Raw genomic sequence first — 19,807 nt, 5'->3', positions numbered from 1 at the left:
CTCTAAAATTATGTATTAGAAATGGAAAACATTCGTCCAAGGTTCTGATCTAAGGCTGACCAAGAAAAGCAAATAGAAATAAGCTCCCAAGAACCCTTCCCCATGCAAGAGGTCTTAGGTCAGTGAAATTCATTGACGAAAGAAATGGTGGATGCAAGAGGCTCTGGAGGACGCTTGGAAACTGTCTTAGAAGAGAAAGCTATTTTGGGCAACTGAACAGAAAATATACAAGAGGATCTGAGAATTCTCTGAGCTAAAAAGTGCGTGAGGTTCACTGCCCTCCTGCTCATCCCTGTGCACACACACCTCGCCTCTCATGGAAACAGGACTTGAGGCTGGGCAAAGCTTTGGTCTCCTGTGTTCTTAACTGAATTTGCACTGATGTGAGATTTTAAAGTATAATTACATTCCCTTGATCAATGATAATTATCTTGTTCTAAATTTCTTTTAATGAGTTATATAAGTCTGGTGCTATTTCTTGTAGAAAAAAAAAAAAAAGAAAAAAGAAGTGCTTGTCATACATTCAACAGCTTAATCCAGTCAGGAGGTCCAAGCTCACCGGGGACTTTTTTCTTAGATAAGTAAATCTTTGCCTGCTAAATTTTCAGTTACAAAGACATGATATAAAGTTTAATCACCAGAAATACAGTATTTCCTGTCTTCAAATTATTTAATTATGGTATCTCAGCATGTGTTTATTTAATATCAGTTAAAAGGAACAAGTAGAATACATACTGCTCTAATTAATCCTTGGTAAGCATTCCATGTTCAACAAGTGTCCAACAGCAGTGGAGCAAGCTCAGGGAAAGCTAGTGAGTCAGGAAAATGTGCTTTGCACCAAGTAAAAATCTCCAAGAAGTAATCAAAGTTGGGCAGGGCAGTGAGAAAAACAGAAAATTACCTTGATTAAAATATTAAAAATAAATAAATAAATAAATAAAGTAAGCAAATTGCATCCTAGAGAATGGAGGGTTCCTAAAGATGGACTGTGTTAGAATAAAAACATTTCTGGAAATCACTACTGCAGGTATCAGCAGTGTGTAGTAATTAGGATCAATGGATTAACAAGAGGCCTGAAAACACCCTGAAGAGTTCTCCTTTCTCCATCATCCCTTTACAGTCCTCCCCTGAACGTGCTTTTTGCTCAGTGTAGCCTGCAATTATGCACCTCATTTCTTCCATCTGTGCTTTCCTGGGTGCTTAACTCTTAAGTGTCGCTTTCCTAAAATGTTTCTATCCTTAAATCAGCCTGTTACGAAAACCTTCATCAAGTTCATGCAAACCCTCTCTCTTGAGCTTCTTTACCTACAGTTCAAAACTGAGTCTCCTTCCTATCTACCCACATTTTCTAAGCAGTGCTGGATCCAAGCAAAATAAAACCTCTTACTCTCATCCAAAAGTAACCCTCCTCATGGTGAAACATTGCCAAGCTCCTGGGAAGGGAGACCATCACCCTCTGCTGTGTCCAGCTTGCTCCATCACTCAGGAGTAGAGCATGGCTCCTGTTTCTCTCCCTCCTCTTGCCTGTGTTACATTCCTCTGAAGAAGCAAAGGAAAAAAACCCAGAAACTTTATTTTAGTACAAATTCAACCAGCAGGACTGCAATTATGGCCATCCTTTTTAAGGCTTATCACAGACAATTTTTTTTACAGCAGTTCCCTCTTCCCCAAGGGCTGGGGACAGCTGGGAGCTCACCCTTACCTGGTACACAGGTGTCAGCTGGGGAAGAGCATCTCTTGGTGTCACACTCTACCGGTAGCTATTCACATGGATTTTTAACTAACACCCACTGAGGGAACACCTAATCCCTCTCCCAGTTAAACTCTTGAAAAACCAGTGCCTTTCCTCTGGCGCTGAAAGCAGTGGGGTTTTGATTTCAAACCACTTTGAACAGGGCGAAAAAAACCTGATCTTTTTCCTGACAGGATTTAAACTGTTCAGCACACAGGCAGGACTGTGCATGTGGTTGTGTGTCTGTGGTTCAGAAACACCTCTGCTGTGAGCCACATTCTTCAAAGTCCCTCACAGATGCTACCGCTCCCCGTGGCAGCGTCTCCTTCTCACTTCCATCCCTGCTGTTCTCCTTCATTTATTTATTTACTTTTTAATCAAAAGGCTCCCCACTGTGAATCCAGTGTCATTGCTGCATGTCTGCCTGCTGGCAGGTAAAAGGACCAGCACTGAATTTATCAGGTTTGCATTCACCATCAGGACCACTGAGCCAAGGAATGCTGCAGTGCACCTTAGAGCAACACACAGCTGATGGGGAGGAGCAAAGGGGACAGCTTCTACATAAGTCTCAGGGATTTCTACCTCAAATCTACAAACAAATTTAACACACAAAGGAGCCCAAATTGTTCTAGTTTTCACACACCTTTTACAACTTCAAATTATTCCCTGAAGCTGCTTCTCGCTGCCAGACACAGTCACACCAGGGGGGACTGCCTCGCTTCTGAGCTACTTTGAGGGAAAAGCACTAATTTTAGTGGAGTAGGGCTTGAAATGGAAATAGGGAATCTGTTTCTGTTAATGGCTATAAAAAGTCTAGGAAAGCAGCCTGCTGGTCCAGCATGTGAGAGTGGGAAGTTGCCTGTTGGGGGGAAGTCTATTTTTCCTCCTTTGTTTTAAAAAAAAATCGGTGCGAACAGAATCAGGCAGTTATGGGCAGGAGATGTTAGCAGAACCTAGTCAAGAAGAAATTAAGTCCAAGAAATTTTCCTGCCTCTTCCAGCCATCTTTGATTCACTAAGTGTTCTCTTTGATACCGCCACAGCAACTGAATGTATTTTCCAGCTCTTCATCATAGGCCATTAAGCCACTTCTCAGCAGTACTGACTTCCAGACTCATTTTCATTCTTTTCAAAACTCCAGCTCCTGCTCCACCTGGAACACCCCCAAGATCCTCCCTGCTTGCCTGGGCTTCTCCCCTGAGTGACTGTGCAGCGTCACATTGCCCATGTTCTCCTCATCACTCATTCCTTGCATCTCAGCTCTCCCAGGTGACCTTCATGCCACCAGCCCTGTCCCTGGGCCAGACTCTTCACTCATCCTGGCAAGATGCAGAGACATAACAAATAGAAAGCTATGACACTGAATGCCTGAGGCCACTTTTTAATGCATGTAGGTTTTTAGATGTTCTCTAACTAAAGCCATATGTTGATACCTCAGGAGGACATTTGACTCAGAGGCTCAACAGCAGTCATGACAGGCAGGGGAATGATTAGAGTTCAGCAGGCTTTGGAGAAATTAGATTACCTGTGGAGGCTTCCAAACACAGGGTTAGGCTCTTATGGAAATCTTGAGCCCTCAAGACATCAAACTACTCAAAAACACCACACATGAAACCGCTATTTGACCATTACAGTGTTACTTCTGCTTTTCCAGGGTGCGATATTTTTCCCAAACAGGACTTTATCCAGCACATTTCTCCTTCTAAATTCAGAAGTTGCTGTAAACACCAAAGAATTATCATCTCAGTCCAAGAGGGGCACGTGTCCCACCAGCACTCCAGCACTGCAGAGGAGAGGGCACTGAGGCACTGCCAAAGCCTCGGCACCACACTCCTCCCCAGCTTGCTCCTGCAGACTGTATTAATTTTTGAAAGAGCCAAATTGATTTCTCATTTCATTCTCTCTAGCAGTAATGAACAAAACAGCTACATGGCAGGGATGCTCTCCTCCACGGCCTATTATAGTATCTTAAAAAGTCATTAATTCCTATGTTTCCTGTCTTTAGTGAATGGGTTACTGTCACTGCTGAACTCGGGCAGCTGCCCAGCAGCTGAAAGGCAGGAGTAGGACAAATTCTCTTCAGTGCTCTCAGATCACAGATCCACAGAAATCCCTGAAGAAGATGATCCAGGATGGGATCTAAAATCAAAACTATGGTTCAAATGGTTTAACATATTCCTCACTTCTTCCTCCATGTGGCAGTCGTGATGGAGCAACCACTGCCTTACCCATTCTGCTTTGGCAACACAGGATGTCACTTCATGAAGGCATTTAGATTAAGAATAGTAATCGACCAGATCTAAAGTACATGGACACTTCCACTGGCACCAACACTACCTAAAAACTCACTTAACAATCATCCATATCTTCATGAATCATAACAGAAGGTTTCTGAAGGCCATCCCCATGATGTGCTAGACCAGAAGAGCCTTCTTAGTCCCTCCTCTGTATTTTCTTCTGGCCCACACAGCATTTTCCTTTAGTTAGGGTGTCTTTACCTCAGCATAAGGTCATCCTTACAGGCCGTGGGGCTCTTTGTAACAGGGACTGGAAGTTCACTGAAACCTCTGGCACCACAAACCAACGTGCAATACCCCAGGTACCTTGCTGTGTGTCTCAGAAAATATTTCAAAAACATTTTAAAAACCAAAACACTCATAAAAAATACTTCAGAACAAGCTGCCAAGAGCTTGGATATGAAGTTTGACAGACCAGAATTGGGAGTGGAGAAAGTTGTCTTTGAACCATTAAGACCAGTAAACCCATTCATTTAAGTCATTTAAACACATATTTAAAACACATTGAAATTAATGAACTAATATTTCTACTTAGCAAGGTGGGCAAATATTCTGATAGAGTAACCCAGTTTTCTTTATGCCTTCACCAGATTTACACTAACAAAACCACCTGTGAGCATCTTCTACCTTACATTCTTCTAACACAAGACAGGCACTGGGGTGGCATTGGGGCTCAAGGGTGCCTGCAGGGGGAAGCAGCTCCTTCCTAACACAGATCCCAAACGTGCACAAGAGTGCAAGCTGCAGTGCCCAAGGAAGACAACTTTGCCCCTCAGACGACAGAGAAAGATGAGTTTTCCTTTCATCTGACAGCCCAACCTTGCCAAGGGAAAGGCTCCTTCTGCCTTACATTTTGGATGGTCACTTGCAAGCTGTCAATAGCTCTCTGCAATTACCTGAAAAGAGGCTCTAGTGAGGTGGGAGCTGGCCTCCTCTCCTGAGTGATAGGACAAGAGGAAATGACTTTGAGTCGTGCCAGATTTAGATTGCAAATTAGGAGAATTTCTTCCCTGGTCAAGCACTGGAACTGGCTGCTCAGGGAAGCGGTGGAATCACCACCCTTGGAAGTGTTCAAGAACCATGTCAATGTGGAGCTAAGGGACATAATTTAGTGGTGGACGAGGCAGTGCTGAGTTAATGGTTGGTCTGGATGATCTCAGAGGTCTTTTTCAACCTTAATGATCCTATGAATCTTTTGGCCCATGGAGAAGCAGCCCAGAGATGCCTGCACGCCAGTCAACCATGCTGTAGCTTCTAGGAGGGCAATTTTAGTCTTAAGAGCTATCAAAGCAGCACCTTAGCACAAATCTTTCTCATAATGAAAAATATTAGCACTTACAAAGTTCTTAATATCTATGCAAAGCAACCTATAAATAATTCATTTACTCTGTACACATCTGCATAATTTGAAATGCATCAGTGCTTTTATCAATACAGTGCAATGGATTTACACTGCAGAGAAGAGGTTTGAGGGCATTTGGGCTATCTAAGTATTGTTGATCTGAGCATTATTACTAAAGGTAAACCAAAATAATTACCTCAGTTACTACACGATGCTTTTTTCAGCATGGTAAATAAAACTTATTAGTTCTAGGTCATTAAATTCAATATTAGAATTTAAAAGAGCCCAGAAACTCTATGATGTTATTAGCAAAACATGCAACAGAACATATGTGCTTCAGTATTAAAGATAAAAGAATTACTCCTTTATATTTAGATATTAGTTATTAGTGTGTTTTTCAAAGGGATTTTTGAGGTAAAAGCCCAGCTGCCATTCTCAGAGGCGAGCTGGGCACACCATGGTCCTGGCTCTCACTGAGTGGCAGGCTTCCAAATAACTGAGACATTTCTGAAAATGTCATTTGGAGCCTCTTGCTAATTTACTCATTATTCATCTTCACATAAGAATAAATATTATTTTTCCAATATTGCAGGTGAAGTGAGAGGGCAGGGACCATAGAGTGAAGGGCTTGATTTTCACATTTTTTCAAGTTCCTGTGGCCCTAAATGGGTCCTTTGGTGTCCTACACCTCACTGCAGTGCTCCTCCCTGCTTGAATATATTGTGCTCTTCACTTCAACCTTTATTCTTCCCATTTGGCTACAACTCCTCTGCAAGGATTGTCTCCCCATTTCTGGCCAGTGTCTAGTGTAAGGAAAATTAAAACCTCCAGTCACCTATTTAATCACCAGCCCAAAATCCTGACAAGAGCCAGTGCAAAATGCACTGTCTTGCAAGACGCCAACAGCAAGGCTGGAAAAACAACCTCTAAGAAGTAAGGAATGACACGTTGCACCCAGTCCATCACAATAACCTCTGTCAGGATATTAGAGGCTGCTCTGATGGTTTTTTCTAACTAAACCAGCAGCCAAGTACTTACAATGTGGGCAAAATACATTTGCCATTAAGTAAAAAGACAGAAGATTAGCATAAGTCTCCACAAGTGGCATATGCAGTTCAGTCTCCACTGTTTTCTTTTAAGTTATGCTCCCTCCCCATCAGGCAGGAGTGCTCCCAGGATGCTGGGGGTCAGATTCACAGCTGGCAAGAAGCACTGCAGCTCTAAAGGGCCACAAAACCTGAATGCATAACTCAACTGGCTTCTCAGGTCAGGTCTAAATAATGACTATGAATTATTGTATGTAGGAGAAATCAGAGGACCAAGCTGCTCTTCAGCACAAAATGACAACAAATTTCTTTGTCCTGTTTTTTGTCAAACATTACAGGATCTTTACAGCATCCCATCGAGCTTTTCAGAAACCTGACCTAAAATGCTGTGTGAGAGAAATTACAGGAAAAGCCCAGTAATTGTGGAGCTTAATTACAAGGTAATGTGGTGCTCATGAGCAGAACTGCTAAACAATTAGAGACTAGACTAACGAGTAGGCCACCTGTCAGCTGGGAGATGGCTGAAAAGGCCAGCACAGGACACTCCTGATGGGCTATGGAGTGGGATATGAAACAAGGAATCATTCAAATACTATGTTTATGATACAAAGTATGAAAAGAGCTACTGATTGGAGCTCATATGCTTGTTAAGTATATGGACAATATAATTGTAGTTGTGCAGGAAAGGGAAGTTCAGCAGAGCGAGAGGCATGGAGAGATGAGGAGAGGAGCACAGGAGAAGGCGTGGGATGAATGGGGCTGGAACAGAGACACAGCTCAGATTATTTGCACTTGGACTGCCAGGCAAGGGGGTGCCAATTAACCACCAGCAGAACCCAAAACTTCCTGTACTTCACTGCTTTACACCTACTGTAGTATAACATATATGCTGTGCTGTCCTGAATAACGAAACCTGCACAATGAAGTCAGCATTTACTCACACTACAGGGAAAACCTAACCTATAGCAGTCCCTGGAAGTGAAACTGGAAATAAACTCTGGAGCAGTCCATTCTAGTCACAGAATCATAGAATCACAGAACGGCCTGGGTTGGAAGGGACCTTGGAGATCATACAGTTCCAACCCCCTGCCATGGGCAGGGACACCTTCCACTAGACCAGAGCCCCATCCAACCTGACCTTGAACACTTCCAGGGAACACATCCACAGCTTCTCTGGGCAACCTGTGCCAGGGTCTCACCACCCTCACAGTAAAGAATTTATTCCTAATATCCAATCTAAACCTACTCTCAGCCAGTTTGAAGCCATTCCCCCTTGTTCTTTCACTCCATGAATGCCTTGCTCCTCTCTGGATCGCTCTTAACGGAGCCGAAGACAACAGTGCTCAGAGCAGTAGAAGACACATGCTAATTAAACAAATTATTCTTTCCTCTTCCTAAACCATTAGATAAAAATGCAAACTGGAATTTGAAATTACAGTGGCACCACAAAAATTCTAACATTCAAATTTACAACTTTGCCACATCTCTAACTTTGAGCAAGTAAATTTAATTGCAATTCCAATTTAAAAAAATGCAAACATATCCACAAATGAGCCAAAGCCTGTAATCTTTACACTGAAAGTGTAGTTATGTCAGCTTTGAGACTGGTTCTTTTCTTTTTTCTTTCCTCCTTTAAAATCAATAGAATGACACAAAGCTGTTGATTAGAAATACGTTATTTTTCCACATGCCCATTGAGAATCAAGAAAATAGTAATAAAACATGAGCTCATCCTATAAATTTCGAGGAACTTTCAGCATATGTTTAAGTGTCACCCTGAATATAAATATTTTATTTATTGAAACACTTTCTCTAAGATTCACTCAAGATAAAGGAAAGACTTTCCTCATTCAGAGTGTTTGAATCAGCCCCTTGCTTATTGGGAAGGACACATATTTTACTGACTGAATTATTTTGGGAGTAGATCCCTCAGATGATTCAAATACTCCTAAAACATGCAGCATGCTTCATCTTTGGCCACCAAGCTCCTCTCTTCTCCAATAATGTAGAGGGAAAGGAAGGAAATAGAGCCTTGATGAGCCAAGAGGACTGAAGTGTGCAGAGCTCTGAATGACTGTGATATTTTGCTGTATGATTAACAGGGGAGGAAGGGGAAGAAGGACACAGAACAGCTACTTGTATTTTAACACCTGTGTGGATCCCTGCAAAGCATCAGCTAGGTTTGGGAGCTGACATCCAAATTTAAATTAGGTATTTTAAAATAAGCAATTTTTTTTGCTAAGGCATTCCAGCAATCTTGTTATACTAAGTTAATTAGTTTGGCTTTGGTATTTTTGGAGTCTTTCATTTGCATACTGAAAGCTAAGAGACCAATAACAACATGTGCTTAGGAATCTGGCTACCAGTCTTTCATCTTAATCACAATTTCACCACTTAGCCAGCTAGAGAAAGCTGTGAAAAATCCAACTATAATACAGAAAGCAATTAATGTTGCAAAATGGCTTTGGGCCCTTGGATGAATGACATTATAGATCAGCATCTTGCCCTTAAATGCAAAGTCACCCTTGGGCAAATCTTCAGGGTATCTGTTGGCTTCATAAAATTCCTTTAGATGTATTAAAATCAGTGTCAGTGTTTGTCCATATCAAAGCAATGGAGGAAGTAATGCTAAAATTTCTGAGTATATTTTCACAATATGTCTTTGTGTTTTGTCTCTTACAGAAACAATATTTTAGTAATTTCAGATCTGGCAAGACTGCACTGAAGTCAGTAAGGGTACATGAGAGGACAGACATGGTTTTTAAAACAGTCAAGAATGGAGTCCTAATAAAATTTTTTATGACTTTAGTATTTGACCATAGCAAGGGAAATGCTGGTTTTTTCACAGCAGACCCCAGTTTTGTGGAAAACAAGCCTTATGTCACATAAAGTGATACCCATCAGTGGGGGCATATTATACCCAGCTCTATGGCAATACTTCATTCTCTGTTCCTGCAAAAGTTTACTTAATTCATTATCATTGCCTCCATTATGCTCTATTTGCTATACTCCAGCAAATAAAGAAAATAGCAGTCAAGGTCTCAATAAAACACCTTTCCTTTCGTTAGGGTCATCAGGGATATCCACGCTAAATGGAAAAGGATGCTAGACAAAAAATCCTGAACTGCAATGCAGCTAACATTTCCATTATCATCATTCCCAGAAAGTGGCTGTGGGGAGCACCGTTCTCACAGAGAACACAGCCTGGAAAAGAGCTCCTGCACTTTGCAGGTGTGTTTGTGGAGGTGTTTATTGCCTGCAACAGCTTTCCCCTCTACTTGAGTGCGTGGCAGAACTTGCAGCTGGGGAACGTGTTATTTTGACACTACCCTTTAACACTCTCTTTTTCATTACAGGTATTAAAATTGTTCCCAATGGGCACAGCAGACAAGGAAAGCTAAACACAAGGAAGGACTCAATCCAGTTCCCCATTAAATTCAAAAGAAAAGCTAATAACTTCCGTGATAATAGGAGTTGGACTGGAATGCACATGAACAGCACACCACAAATCATTTTATTCTCACCAAAGCTCATTCTGACTGCAGCAATTTCCAGTGAGAGCTGGAATCTACATCCCCCAAAGTAGCTCCACTCCAGCAAATCCAACATGCATTAATTCAAGTATTATTTGGTTTTCCTCTGACTGGAAAATGTAAGGCAGCAGAGGATAAAAAGAGCACATGGCTTGTGTGCAAGCCCCAGCCCAGCTGCTGCTGGACCTCTGTTTCCCTGTTGCTTAGCATTGCTTCACCTCTCTGCCAGAAAAAAATGGATTTGATGAGGGAATATAAACCTCCAGTTTTGTTAATGGTAAAATAATCACTGCTGGTGCTCCAACCACTTCCTCCAACCATGCGTTACATCGCTTACTAAGTTCTGAATGCTCTTGGAGAAGGCGGCTGTATTTTTCTGTGTCTATCTATGAGCCCACTGGGCAGCCCTAGATAAAAAGTTAGAACAGTGGTGTTTGCATGTTTAACAGGAGGAAAACTGGAATAGGAATTTGAAGGTTGAAAATAGGGATTTGAGAACATGATTCTGGGCAAACAGCTCTAGAAGCTGCAGGAGGGAGTTGGACAAGATGATCTCCAGAAGTCCCTTCCAACCCCAACCACTCCTTGATTCTGTAATTTCAGGAGCAACATAAAGAACTGGAGGAATTAAGAAGGACATAAAGAAAGCAATGTCCACAGAGCAAGGAAGCAAAGAAAAGATACTAAAAAATGCTCAAAACTCACCAGTTATCCATTTAGCCTCTGGGTCATGAATCTTGAAATCATCACTGAAGAGATCTTCCACTGTTATCTTCTTCTTCTGAGACAAGCTGTTATCTTCGACTGTAAAACATTCAAAAATAAACCACCATTAATTCAGCTTTGAAATGTATCTGGAAGTACAGCAACTGTGGGTAGTGACATGTCGTATTTCATTTGGAAACAGTCCACATTAAGCTTTCTGACACACACAAATCCCTTCCCATTGTTGGTATTATAAAAGGACCACCTAATGGTTCACTAACAGAACCCTCCTTGCTATGTATGCCTGGTCTTAACAACTGCAAAAAGACCAATAAATGGTCCAAAACACACATTTTCAAACATAACATGATCAAAAAAGAGCATAAGTCATGCAAACACACCTGTAGGTGTCATATTTGAGAGATAAACACTAAAACATTTCTGAAATCATGAGCTACATTTTTAAAAGTATTTAAAATGGCCAATTCTTTACAGCTTATATTTTTATTTCCTTAAAAAATGTCACATAAAACCATAGCTAGAAAGGTGTTTAACCTTATAAGGGCTCATACAGATTACTTCAGAAATTCACGAAAGAATTTCTGTGGGAATCAGCCACTAGGTTGCAGAAATATTTTTGAAAAGTCTGTGAGATGTAACCCTAAACCCTCAGGTGTTGCATAGCTGGCCCATACTAATTTTAATTTTTAGTGAAAGGATGTACAGTGTCATTTGTAAACATGGAAATATCAAAGCTGAAAATTTTAGAGGAAAACTAACAACTTTGAAAACCCAACAATTTTGATTAATACATTGCCGCTTTCCTTTTCTCCCATCAACTGTAATTTTTTTTTGTTATGACAAGCAGTCACCCTCTATGAATAATTTGCTGTCAACATTCAATTTTTTGCTGAAATAATATTTTCATGGAAACCTTTCAGTCAGCTTTAAATACATTTGCTCTTTTAAAGAAAAGAGGAGGCCATATTCTCAGTATTTCCACAGCAGGAATGTGTGTTTCAGCATCTTTCCTCATGGCAGTATCCTCATGCCTGAGGCTTACTGGCAGCCTTAGCTATCTGTAATATTGTTTAGTGCTAAACTTACACTGGACACTTATGATTAGAAAAGCAGAATCAGACTCTGAAGGCATTTATTTGTGGGAAAAAAGTCTTCTTTGCTGTACTAAACTGAAGCCCCTAAGCTACCTGAGATGACAGAAAATCACCTATGAACAGTGTTTTGTTCCACTAAAAGGTGTTTCAGAACAAACTTTCATTTTTACCAAATTAAATTATATTCTTCAATGTTCATATTTTTCCCAAGTCTGGCTGAGGCTTCAATCACACTGTTCACTGTGGCTTCCAAATACCAAAAGCCATCAATACAAGTCCTCAGCCAAATCCCTCTGTGTGACAGCATTATGCCAAGTTATTCCGCATAATTTTATTTATTAAAATGGAAAATAGAGGCGACAAGGAACCCAGGAAATTGTTCCAATTAGTTTCCACCGTGGTGCAAGTCCCCAGAACTGGATACCCAGGGAGGTCAGGAGGGGCACAGCAGGAGCTCAGAGCCCACACACAGCCCTGGGCTTGTGCCTGTTCCAGGAGCTGCTTCCCAAATGCCCTCTGGAGGAACACAGACACCCCTTCCCCCCATGAGGCCATAAGGACAGGCACAAGCAAACCTCTGTGCTGGAGATTTGGGGAGAAGCAGGGTGGAAAGCCCCTCCTATTCCTCCTTTTTTGCAGGATGGGGACAGGCAGTCTGGGAGCTGCACCATCTCTGTTCCTCCACAGCACTCCAGCTCCTCATGAGGGACAGCAGGAAGAGGGAGAGGCTGCATCTGGGCTTTGCACACTTAGGAGCCTCTCTAAGAAAAGAGCTGAGCTTCCCTTCCTGTCCCCTGCTTTGGGCTGTACGAGCTGCAGGGGGTTCTTTACTAGATCATGGACTACATTTATCTCAGCCACAAAGCTGGGGAGAAAACAAATAACTAAATAATAAACCCATCAATGAATTTTAGTGAAAAAAATCAGATTTCCTGACCTCTCCTCTAACACACAGGTAGGTCAGAGGGCTTATTAAGAACACTTGCTCCATTCCTCTGGCCCTAATGGAGACATTTGTGGAGAAAGAAATGCAATTGTGGGATCTCAGGCAGCCCACTCTGTCCTGAGCAGCAGACTCTAAGTGTGCCTCAGGGTGTCTAAAGCAGTCGGGGGACAGGTTGTGTCCACACCCAACTGCAGGGACTGCAAGGCCTCTTTGGGCTTATGGAAGGACAGGATTTAGCATGTGCCACCTTTTTTTTTTTGCATTCATATTCCTCAGCCCAGCAGATCCAGATGGCAGCATGGCAGCAGTGCAAGTGGCACAGGGGTTTGAGATCTGAGTGCCAAGTCACAAACCCGGCATCCAAACATCACAGCTACATGCTGAGAGAACTGAGTAGAAACCATGCCCATATTGGTTTTGATTCAATATTAGAGGCATGACAGGAACCCTGTGTTTGGGTTCATCTGCCTGCTCTTCATCCTTGAAGTCAGTGGTCCCAAACAAACCTGGGCTGAGCTGACAACACCCGGCTCTCCAGAACACAAAACGAACAAAGATCCTCCACAAATCCAGAAAACTCAAACAAAAAGGAGCAAGGAGCTGACCTCACTGCCTGTTTTGCCTCCTCACTTTCAAGCTTCTTCTCAACTCCAGCCATGCTCAGAGGCTGTTTGATAGGTCAGAAGGCTACAGCCACCTTTGGCTGCCCCCCTTTCTTTCCATCATCCCTGGTGCTCAGCCCACATGCTGGTGTCAGATGCCCTCCTCACACACTCGCCTGTTGTCCACTGCATGTGAGGGACAGTGTGCCCATCTCTCTGTGGCCAGAACACCAGGAGCTCCTTTCCCATCTCAGCATACCTGCTGGATCTCTGGGCAGACCCTTCTTTTCACCCAGATGACCTCTCTGTCACCAAAAGGCAGTGGCCAGACAAGGCAAACAGGCAGCCTTTCTCCCTTCTGTAATATCCCTCCTTTTCCTAGAGGTGTAAAATACACATTTATACATAACTATTGTGAACAAACTGCTCTCCTGCACAGCTGCTCAAAGGACAGTTCCTTGTTCTTTCTGAGTATCACAAGTGCTACAAAGCTTCTAGGCAATACCTTTGACAGCAGACAGCATGCTGTGAATTAATGCTATGCAATGACTAGCTCAGTACCTCTTCTGAGAAATGTTTCTTATGGATTTTGCAAAAATTTTAATATGTATTAGGGTGTACTTTCCTTTTTTTCAGCTAAAAGGTCAGATTTGAAAGGAGCAAATGTGATGTATATCTCCGGAAAGCTTTAAATATCAGGAACGGATGTACGAGAAAGCAGAGCCTCTTCCTAAGCAAAATGTCTAGTGCAATTTGGGAAGGTTTTATTGTACTCACAATTTCTGTAGGACTGGGTCCTCTTTTCAGCTTTGCTCTGTGTGTGTGTGTGCATGGGCAGACTTCCAGAAAGTTTTGCATGTCTTTGTACAAATACACAAACAATGGAATGGGACCCAGACAGGTGCCACATGCTGTGACAAGTGAGGAGCTGCCAATAAGGAAAGGTTCAGGCCAACACTGTTATCATTTGTATAAACAGCTTCACATTTTTCAAAGGTGTCAGAGGTGGGTGGAACGGCAGGCCTCACACACACATGAAATTGGAGAAGCTCAACATAGACAATGGTGTATGTGTGTGGTGTCCTGTTGTGTAATTAAATGTAAACTTCCACCAGTTACTGCTTCTTTTGAGAATGTTGTTCTAGAACATCAAAGAACATCTATACAAATCACAGAAATGTTGAGATGGTTTTAGGATTTTATAACAGAAGACACAGGCATTAGCCAGCAATAGAGCACTGCTACTGTAATTACAGCGTCTGCTGAATGCAAAATCCACTGCTCCCAGTTTATGAGCTAATCTTGGAGCAGGGTGAGTATCTTCCCCCTAAGAAACCCAAACCAGTAGGAATTTCAGCCCCTCTGCAGCTGAATCCAGAGTTAAAACCTTTAAAGGTTTGGGCTGATTTGAAAAAGAATCTGGAAGAGATATACAAATCCCCTTTTCCCCCAATTATTAAATACCTTAATCATTATCTGCCCTGCTAAGCAAATCTTCCCCACTTCCCACTTTACCTGTTATTCTTGACTTTGCAGGAGATTACCCAAGTTTTCCCAGTGTTAGTCCAAGTTATGGGTCCAGGTAACCACTTTTCTTTGTCTGAGCAAGGACTACATGCCCATATGCAGCACTCTAGCCCATTTTGTCCAAAATTACTCTCTGGAATCAGACACTGAATGATGTTCAGCACTGGGTTTAAAACATCTCTGCATCTCAGGTCTTGCTACTGCACTGCAAAGCAGGCCTTCAATCCAACACCAAAATACTGAGAGAAAAATGGTTTCCCAGACAGGAAGAGGACTGAGATAGACAGGAACAAGTAAGGGATTCAGAGGTAAAATGAAAAAGGTTGTTTGTGCTGGTGTGACAGCATCAGGCTGGACTCCAACATTACCATTGGAAGGAAGAATTAAAACATTTGAATATCCCCTCTTGGAGGCTTTTGCAGTGAAGAGGGGTTTTTGTTTGGTTGTTTTGTTTGTTTTATTGCCGATGTCACTCTCCTACTTGGCAGCTCCCTGTGAACTCCACAAAACTGCTCCGCCTCCTTCCTTCCCTGTGCTCCTGCCCCTTCCTTGCCTCTTGTTCACTTATCTATCACTTAATTCTCTGCTTGGCTACCAAAGGATAAACATTTCTTCTTCCAGAGAACTATTTTATGGCAGGGAAATGCAGACTCTGCTTCTGCTTTTGGAAAGGCTCCTCCATCTTCCCCAGTCCTTGTCGGGACATCCCAGTCAGGATTAGCAATGTTATACATTTTTCATTTGTCAAACCAGGCTCAGTGTCTCACTTAGCACTGACTGGCAGGAAATGCCCATGAAATGGGCCTCCTGTTCCCTTCTGTCATAGCCCAACCTCATAACAAGCTCCAGGGCCAATGGCTTAGAAGAAGACTGAACTCAGCTGCTGCCAAGCCACAGCAGCAACCTAAACTCTCTAATTTACCCCATAGTCTCACCACGAAGCACTCTGGATCCACAATAAAAACAGGAGCAGTACTGAGCTCAGAGTTTTTGTATGTACATGTAGGACACAATTCTGAAATGTCAACGGGGAAAAAAAACAACCCAAGCCCAGTTTACCAGCAGATCAGGGAATTAGAAATCTCAAAAAATATGAACGGAAATTTTAGCACAGAAAGAAAATAACTTCGCATATTCCTAAGTTTTAAGCATGGAGACCCTCTCAACAGTGTTATCTCGAGGTGTTGCTGGGTACATACTAAAAACTGTATTTTATGTGTATGCACACACATCCCAAAGGGAGAATGTCTTTGTGTGTGCATATAAAATATAAATTAAAAAATACACTTGTGAATTTTATTTAGAACTGAATGTGGGTATTTCAAGATGGAGAAGAAGGAGGACCCTGGAAACTAGAGGCCTGTTAGTGATAGTTCAGTGCCTGGTAAAGTTATGGAGAAGTTTATTCTGGGAAGTATTGAAAAACACCTGAAAGAGAATTCAGTCGTTGGTCACAGCCAGCACAGCTTCATGAGAGCAGAGTCCTGCTTATCAAATCTGATTTCATATCATGGCAGGGTAACCTACCTAGCTGATCAAGGGAAGTCAGTAGATGCAATCTTTTTGGATTTTGATGAAAGTGGCACCCGTGGTCCCATCTGTGCAGTACAGTTGCTTCAAGAAAACTTGTGGAAGCTCACAGGTATGGGTTTAGGAATCTAGGCTTTAGTGTGCATCTTTGAAAATCTGTGCTTCTGTAAAACTGAAGGCAACATTTCCATATCTAATAAGTTGTGCCTGATGTGAGTGTAGTTCACAGACCATGCCCCAAAACATCTCAGAGATGAACAGCACTGTCCAAAGATGTTGAATCTGAACAGCAGCAAAATTAATTTAATAGATTATCCTTAATTAAGTTTAACCTTAATTAATTTAATTACATAATTAATCTGGCATGACCACATCGTACTTACATTTACATTGAAAACTTCATGATAACATGAAATAAACTGAATATGTCATGACAATAAATAACCAAAAAAATAATGTGCTGATTTTCACTCATTTTCAAATTAACTCAGTGTACTCCTGTGTTTCCTGGTTTGTCACTGTCTCCTGCTCATCATACAGCAGGAATGTGGGAAAAGAATTTGGTCAGGGAAGATGGCCCAGACCTGCTGGACTGCATGTACTTTCACATATAATGGGCTGGAAATTTTTGCCCCACAGCTTCCGTCTCATTTTCCCACTTCACTACCCTGTGCTCTTGCACTTCCGGAGGTTCCATTTCTCTCTTGCCTCCATTCTGCTCCTCAGCTCTGTGCTCCTGTCCTGCTGCTCCCCAGATTCTCCCACTCAGATGTACTCATCCAAGAAGGAGTCCCTGTTCTTCTCTACATCCCTAAGCAAGGAACCTTTGGTTCCCCCCTGTTTTGTAGCTCCTCACCTTTTCTGACACTGAATTCTCTTTTCTATGTCTTGTCTCTCATTTTGTCTGTCTTTTCATATTCAGTTCACAGTCTTCTCAGTGCTGCTTTATTTCTACTCCCTAAGTAGGCATGGAAATTTACAGGGCTGTATAAATACATAATAATAAATAACCATAATGACACCACATTAAAATTCAAGCCTACAACATCAGCAACTACTGTAAGAGAAGTAATTTACAGAGGTTACGTGCACAGAACTTTGCTGAAAGTTGGTAAGGGGATTAACTTAAAGAATTCCTTATTGGGAAGTTACTAATTATTTGCTGTGGATAAGTAATATCTGGTATATCATTATCTGAAATTGCTTTGTAAACACTGTGCTCTGAACTAAAAAACAATCCAGCTGAATGGGATGGGATTTAGGTACCAAGGCATAAGCAACTAATGCCGTTGCCAATGGTCTGGGATATGACCCTCAACTGGCAACTACTGCTCCATGTGCACATGAATTTCAGAAGTTCCTGTGCCCTCACTGACTGCCCTGTGAGGGTTCTTCTCCTACCCTGGCACATCTAAAATGACACTCCCCATCCATGTTTAGGCAATCAAGTTCCAGCCTTGTGTCCTCAGCTCTGAACTGAAATGTAAAACGCTAAAACAATCTACCTAAGAACAGCCTTGAACTCAGCATCACATCAAGATAAAGTCAGGAAGGAGGATTCCTTTGATGTCGACTTTGCAGTCAGTTTGCAATCCCTTTACTCTTGGAAGTGTAAAATTACAGAAGAAAACGAGACTGGAAGTGAGTTAAAGTTTATAAATACCTGGTGTCAGGAGTATGACGGAGGTGACAATCAGGGAGCAGATAACGAGAATAACAAGTAAGGCAATTGCAATTCCTTTCCAGTTTCTTTGAGGAGGATTACTCCCCACCAGCTCCTAGAAACATCAAAAGAAGATGAGCATTTAGAAAACAGCACTTAGACATGGAAACAAGCACAGAATCTAGACAGCAAGGTATGTCTGCAGCACTACACCCTGCAACCACGGTGGGTGACGTCCTTGAGCTGAACACAATCCACGCTGTTATAATTAATGGGGGTATTAATTGAATTGATCCCAAGTCCTTACACAGTGAATAAATGCAATGCACCCACAGGTGGCTCAGCAGTGGAACCCACACTCCCCATTACCTCCTGGCACTCAGGCACCAGCCCCCATCCCAGCACTCATCCAAACACACTCATCAGCACCGATTTCCTACCAACCTTCATTAAGTCTGGGAATGAGGAGCTTTACAGTAATTTCCAAGAGACTTTCATAATAAGATGTCAGAGAAGCATACAGGAAGATAAATAATTCACAGGGGCATGTATAGAGATAAAAATCAATAAGGACATCCCCCTGGTGAACCTTCCTGCCTTCCCAGAAAACAGGACATCTCCTCAGGGCATTTTGTGTGCACTCCTAGGTTGGTAGGTCTAAGCAATTGAAGACAGGCTCCTTGTCTAGCATGTACATTAAATTTAATCACGTCCTTAAAACTTTAGAATAAAAGCTCCATCGCCGCTCACTGATTAGCTCTGACTGCACTGTGGTTGCACCATATGTTCTGCCTATGACGTATACAGCACCCCTGCTCTCAGCACTGAGGGTTTTATGAAGTGCTGTGTTCGCATTCACAAGATCTTAAACATTTATTGCACTTTCATGTGTTTTTGCTGGATTCCTCTTAGCATTTTGCATTATATGTGATTTCGTGCAGGCATTGAAGCACCCCCAGGAACGGTATGAAATATTAGTGCACACCATTTTTCTGGGAGGCTGAATTCAGTCAAGTGAGCTGGTCTCGCAGCCAGAACAACTCTGGATGCTCCTCCTCCTTGTAAAACTCATCCATTTAGGATTTTTGCCTCATTTCCTTTATTATGAGGGATGGTGTGTCTAAAACAGAGCTGCTGGTTCTTCTTTAAAAGACTACTTTTTTTTTCCATTTTAAATTTTTTATGAAAACAAAAAACTTTCTAGTAGACTAAGTTCTTCTGTTATTCAGAGTTTGTTTCACTTCTGTTTCTTGTACACAGCAAAAAGACTGGAACAGGGAAGTCAGGCAAACCTCAGAGTTTTGTTTTCAGAAGATGCTGGGAAATATTTTTCAGCCTTTCCTTAGAATGCATTTTACAGAAAAAGTTAATGTCTAGACTCTCTTTCCATATGTTTGGGGATGTAGCCACTACAAAGGCTATAAATCTGTGATGGAAAGCCAAGTTTGACTTGGCTTTAAACACCTGATGCACTCCATCATTTATTCTAGTTCTGGAAAAGCCACAAGGATTCTCTCCCTTCTGGCAAAGAGGGGTAGAGGTGAGCACACCTTCCCCTCCTTGTCTCCCCCTCGTTTGCATTTGGCTTTCTATTTGAAGTGAAAAACAATTAGAAGGAACAAATTTATAGTTTACTATTGCGACTGGAGAAAAATTTGAAAAGTGGGTCAGGAGCTTTGAGAAATGCAATTTTGGCAACAATCAAACAGAATAAATACTCCCATTTCTACAGATTCTTTACACTAATTATGAATACAAATGTTAATCAAT

General features: G+C 41.9%; 1 protein-coding gene across 5 annotated transcripts in view; it reads right to left on the bottom strand.

Moving 5' to 3' along the window:
• The window catches only part of DPP6 (dipeptidyl peptidase like 6), a 544,191-nt gene that overhangs the window by 149,188 nt on the left and 375,196 nt on the right, over positions 1–19,807 (bottom strand). For all 5 annotated transcript variants that reach the window (XM_048324150.1, XM_048324219.1, XM_048323990.1 and 2 more), the window contains exons 2-3: positions 18,038–18,152; positions 10,655–10,753 (exon numbers count right to left, since the gene is read on the bottom strand). In XM_048324150.1, the coding sequence (XP_048180107.1) occupies positions 10,655–10,753; positions 18,038–18,152 (214 nt within the window). The remainder of the gene's footprint in view (positions 1–10,654; positions 10,754–18,037; positions 18,153–19,807) is intronic.

This window comes from Corvus hawaiiensis, chromosome 1, assembly GCF_020740725.1.
Source record: "Corvus hawaiiensis isolate bCorHaw1 chromosome 1, bCorHaw1.pri.cur, whole genome shotgun sequence".
Taxonomy (NCBI): Eukaryota; Metazoa; Chordata; class Aves; order Passeriformes; family Corvidae; genus Corvus; species Corvus hawaiiensis.
The sequence above is the reverse complement of the archived record's forward strand: the minus strand, read 5'-3'. Positions and strand labels throughout refer to the sequence as shown.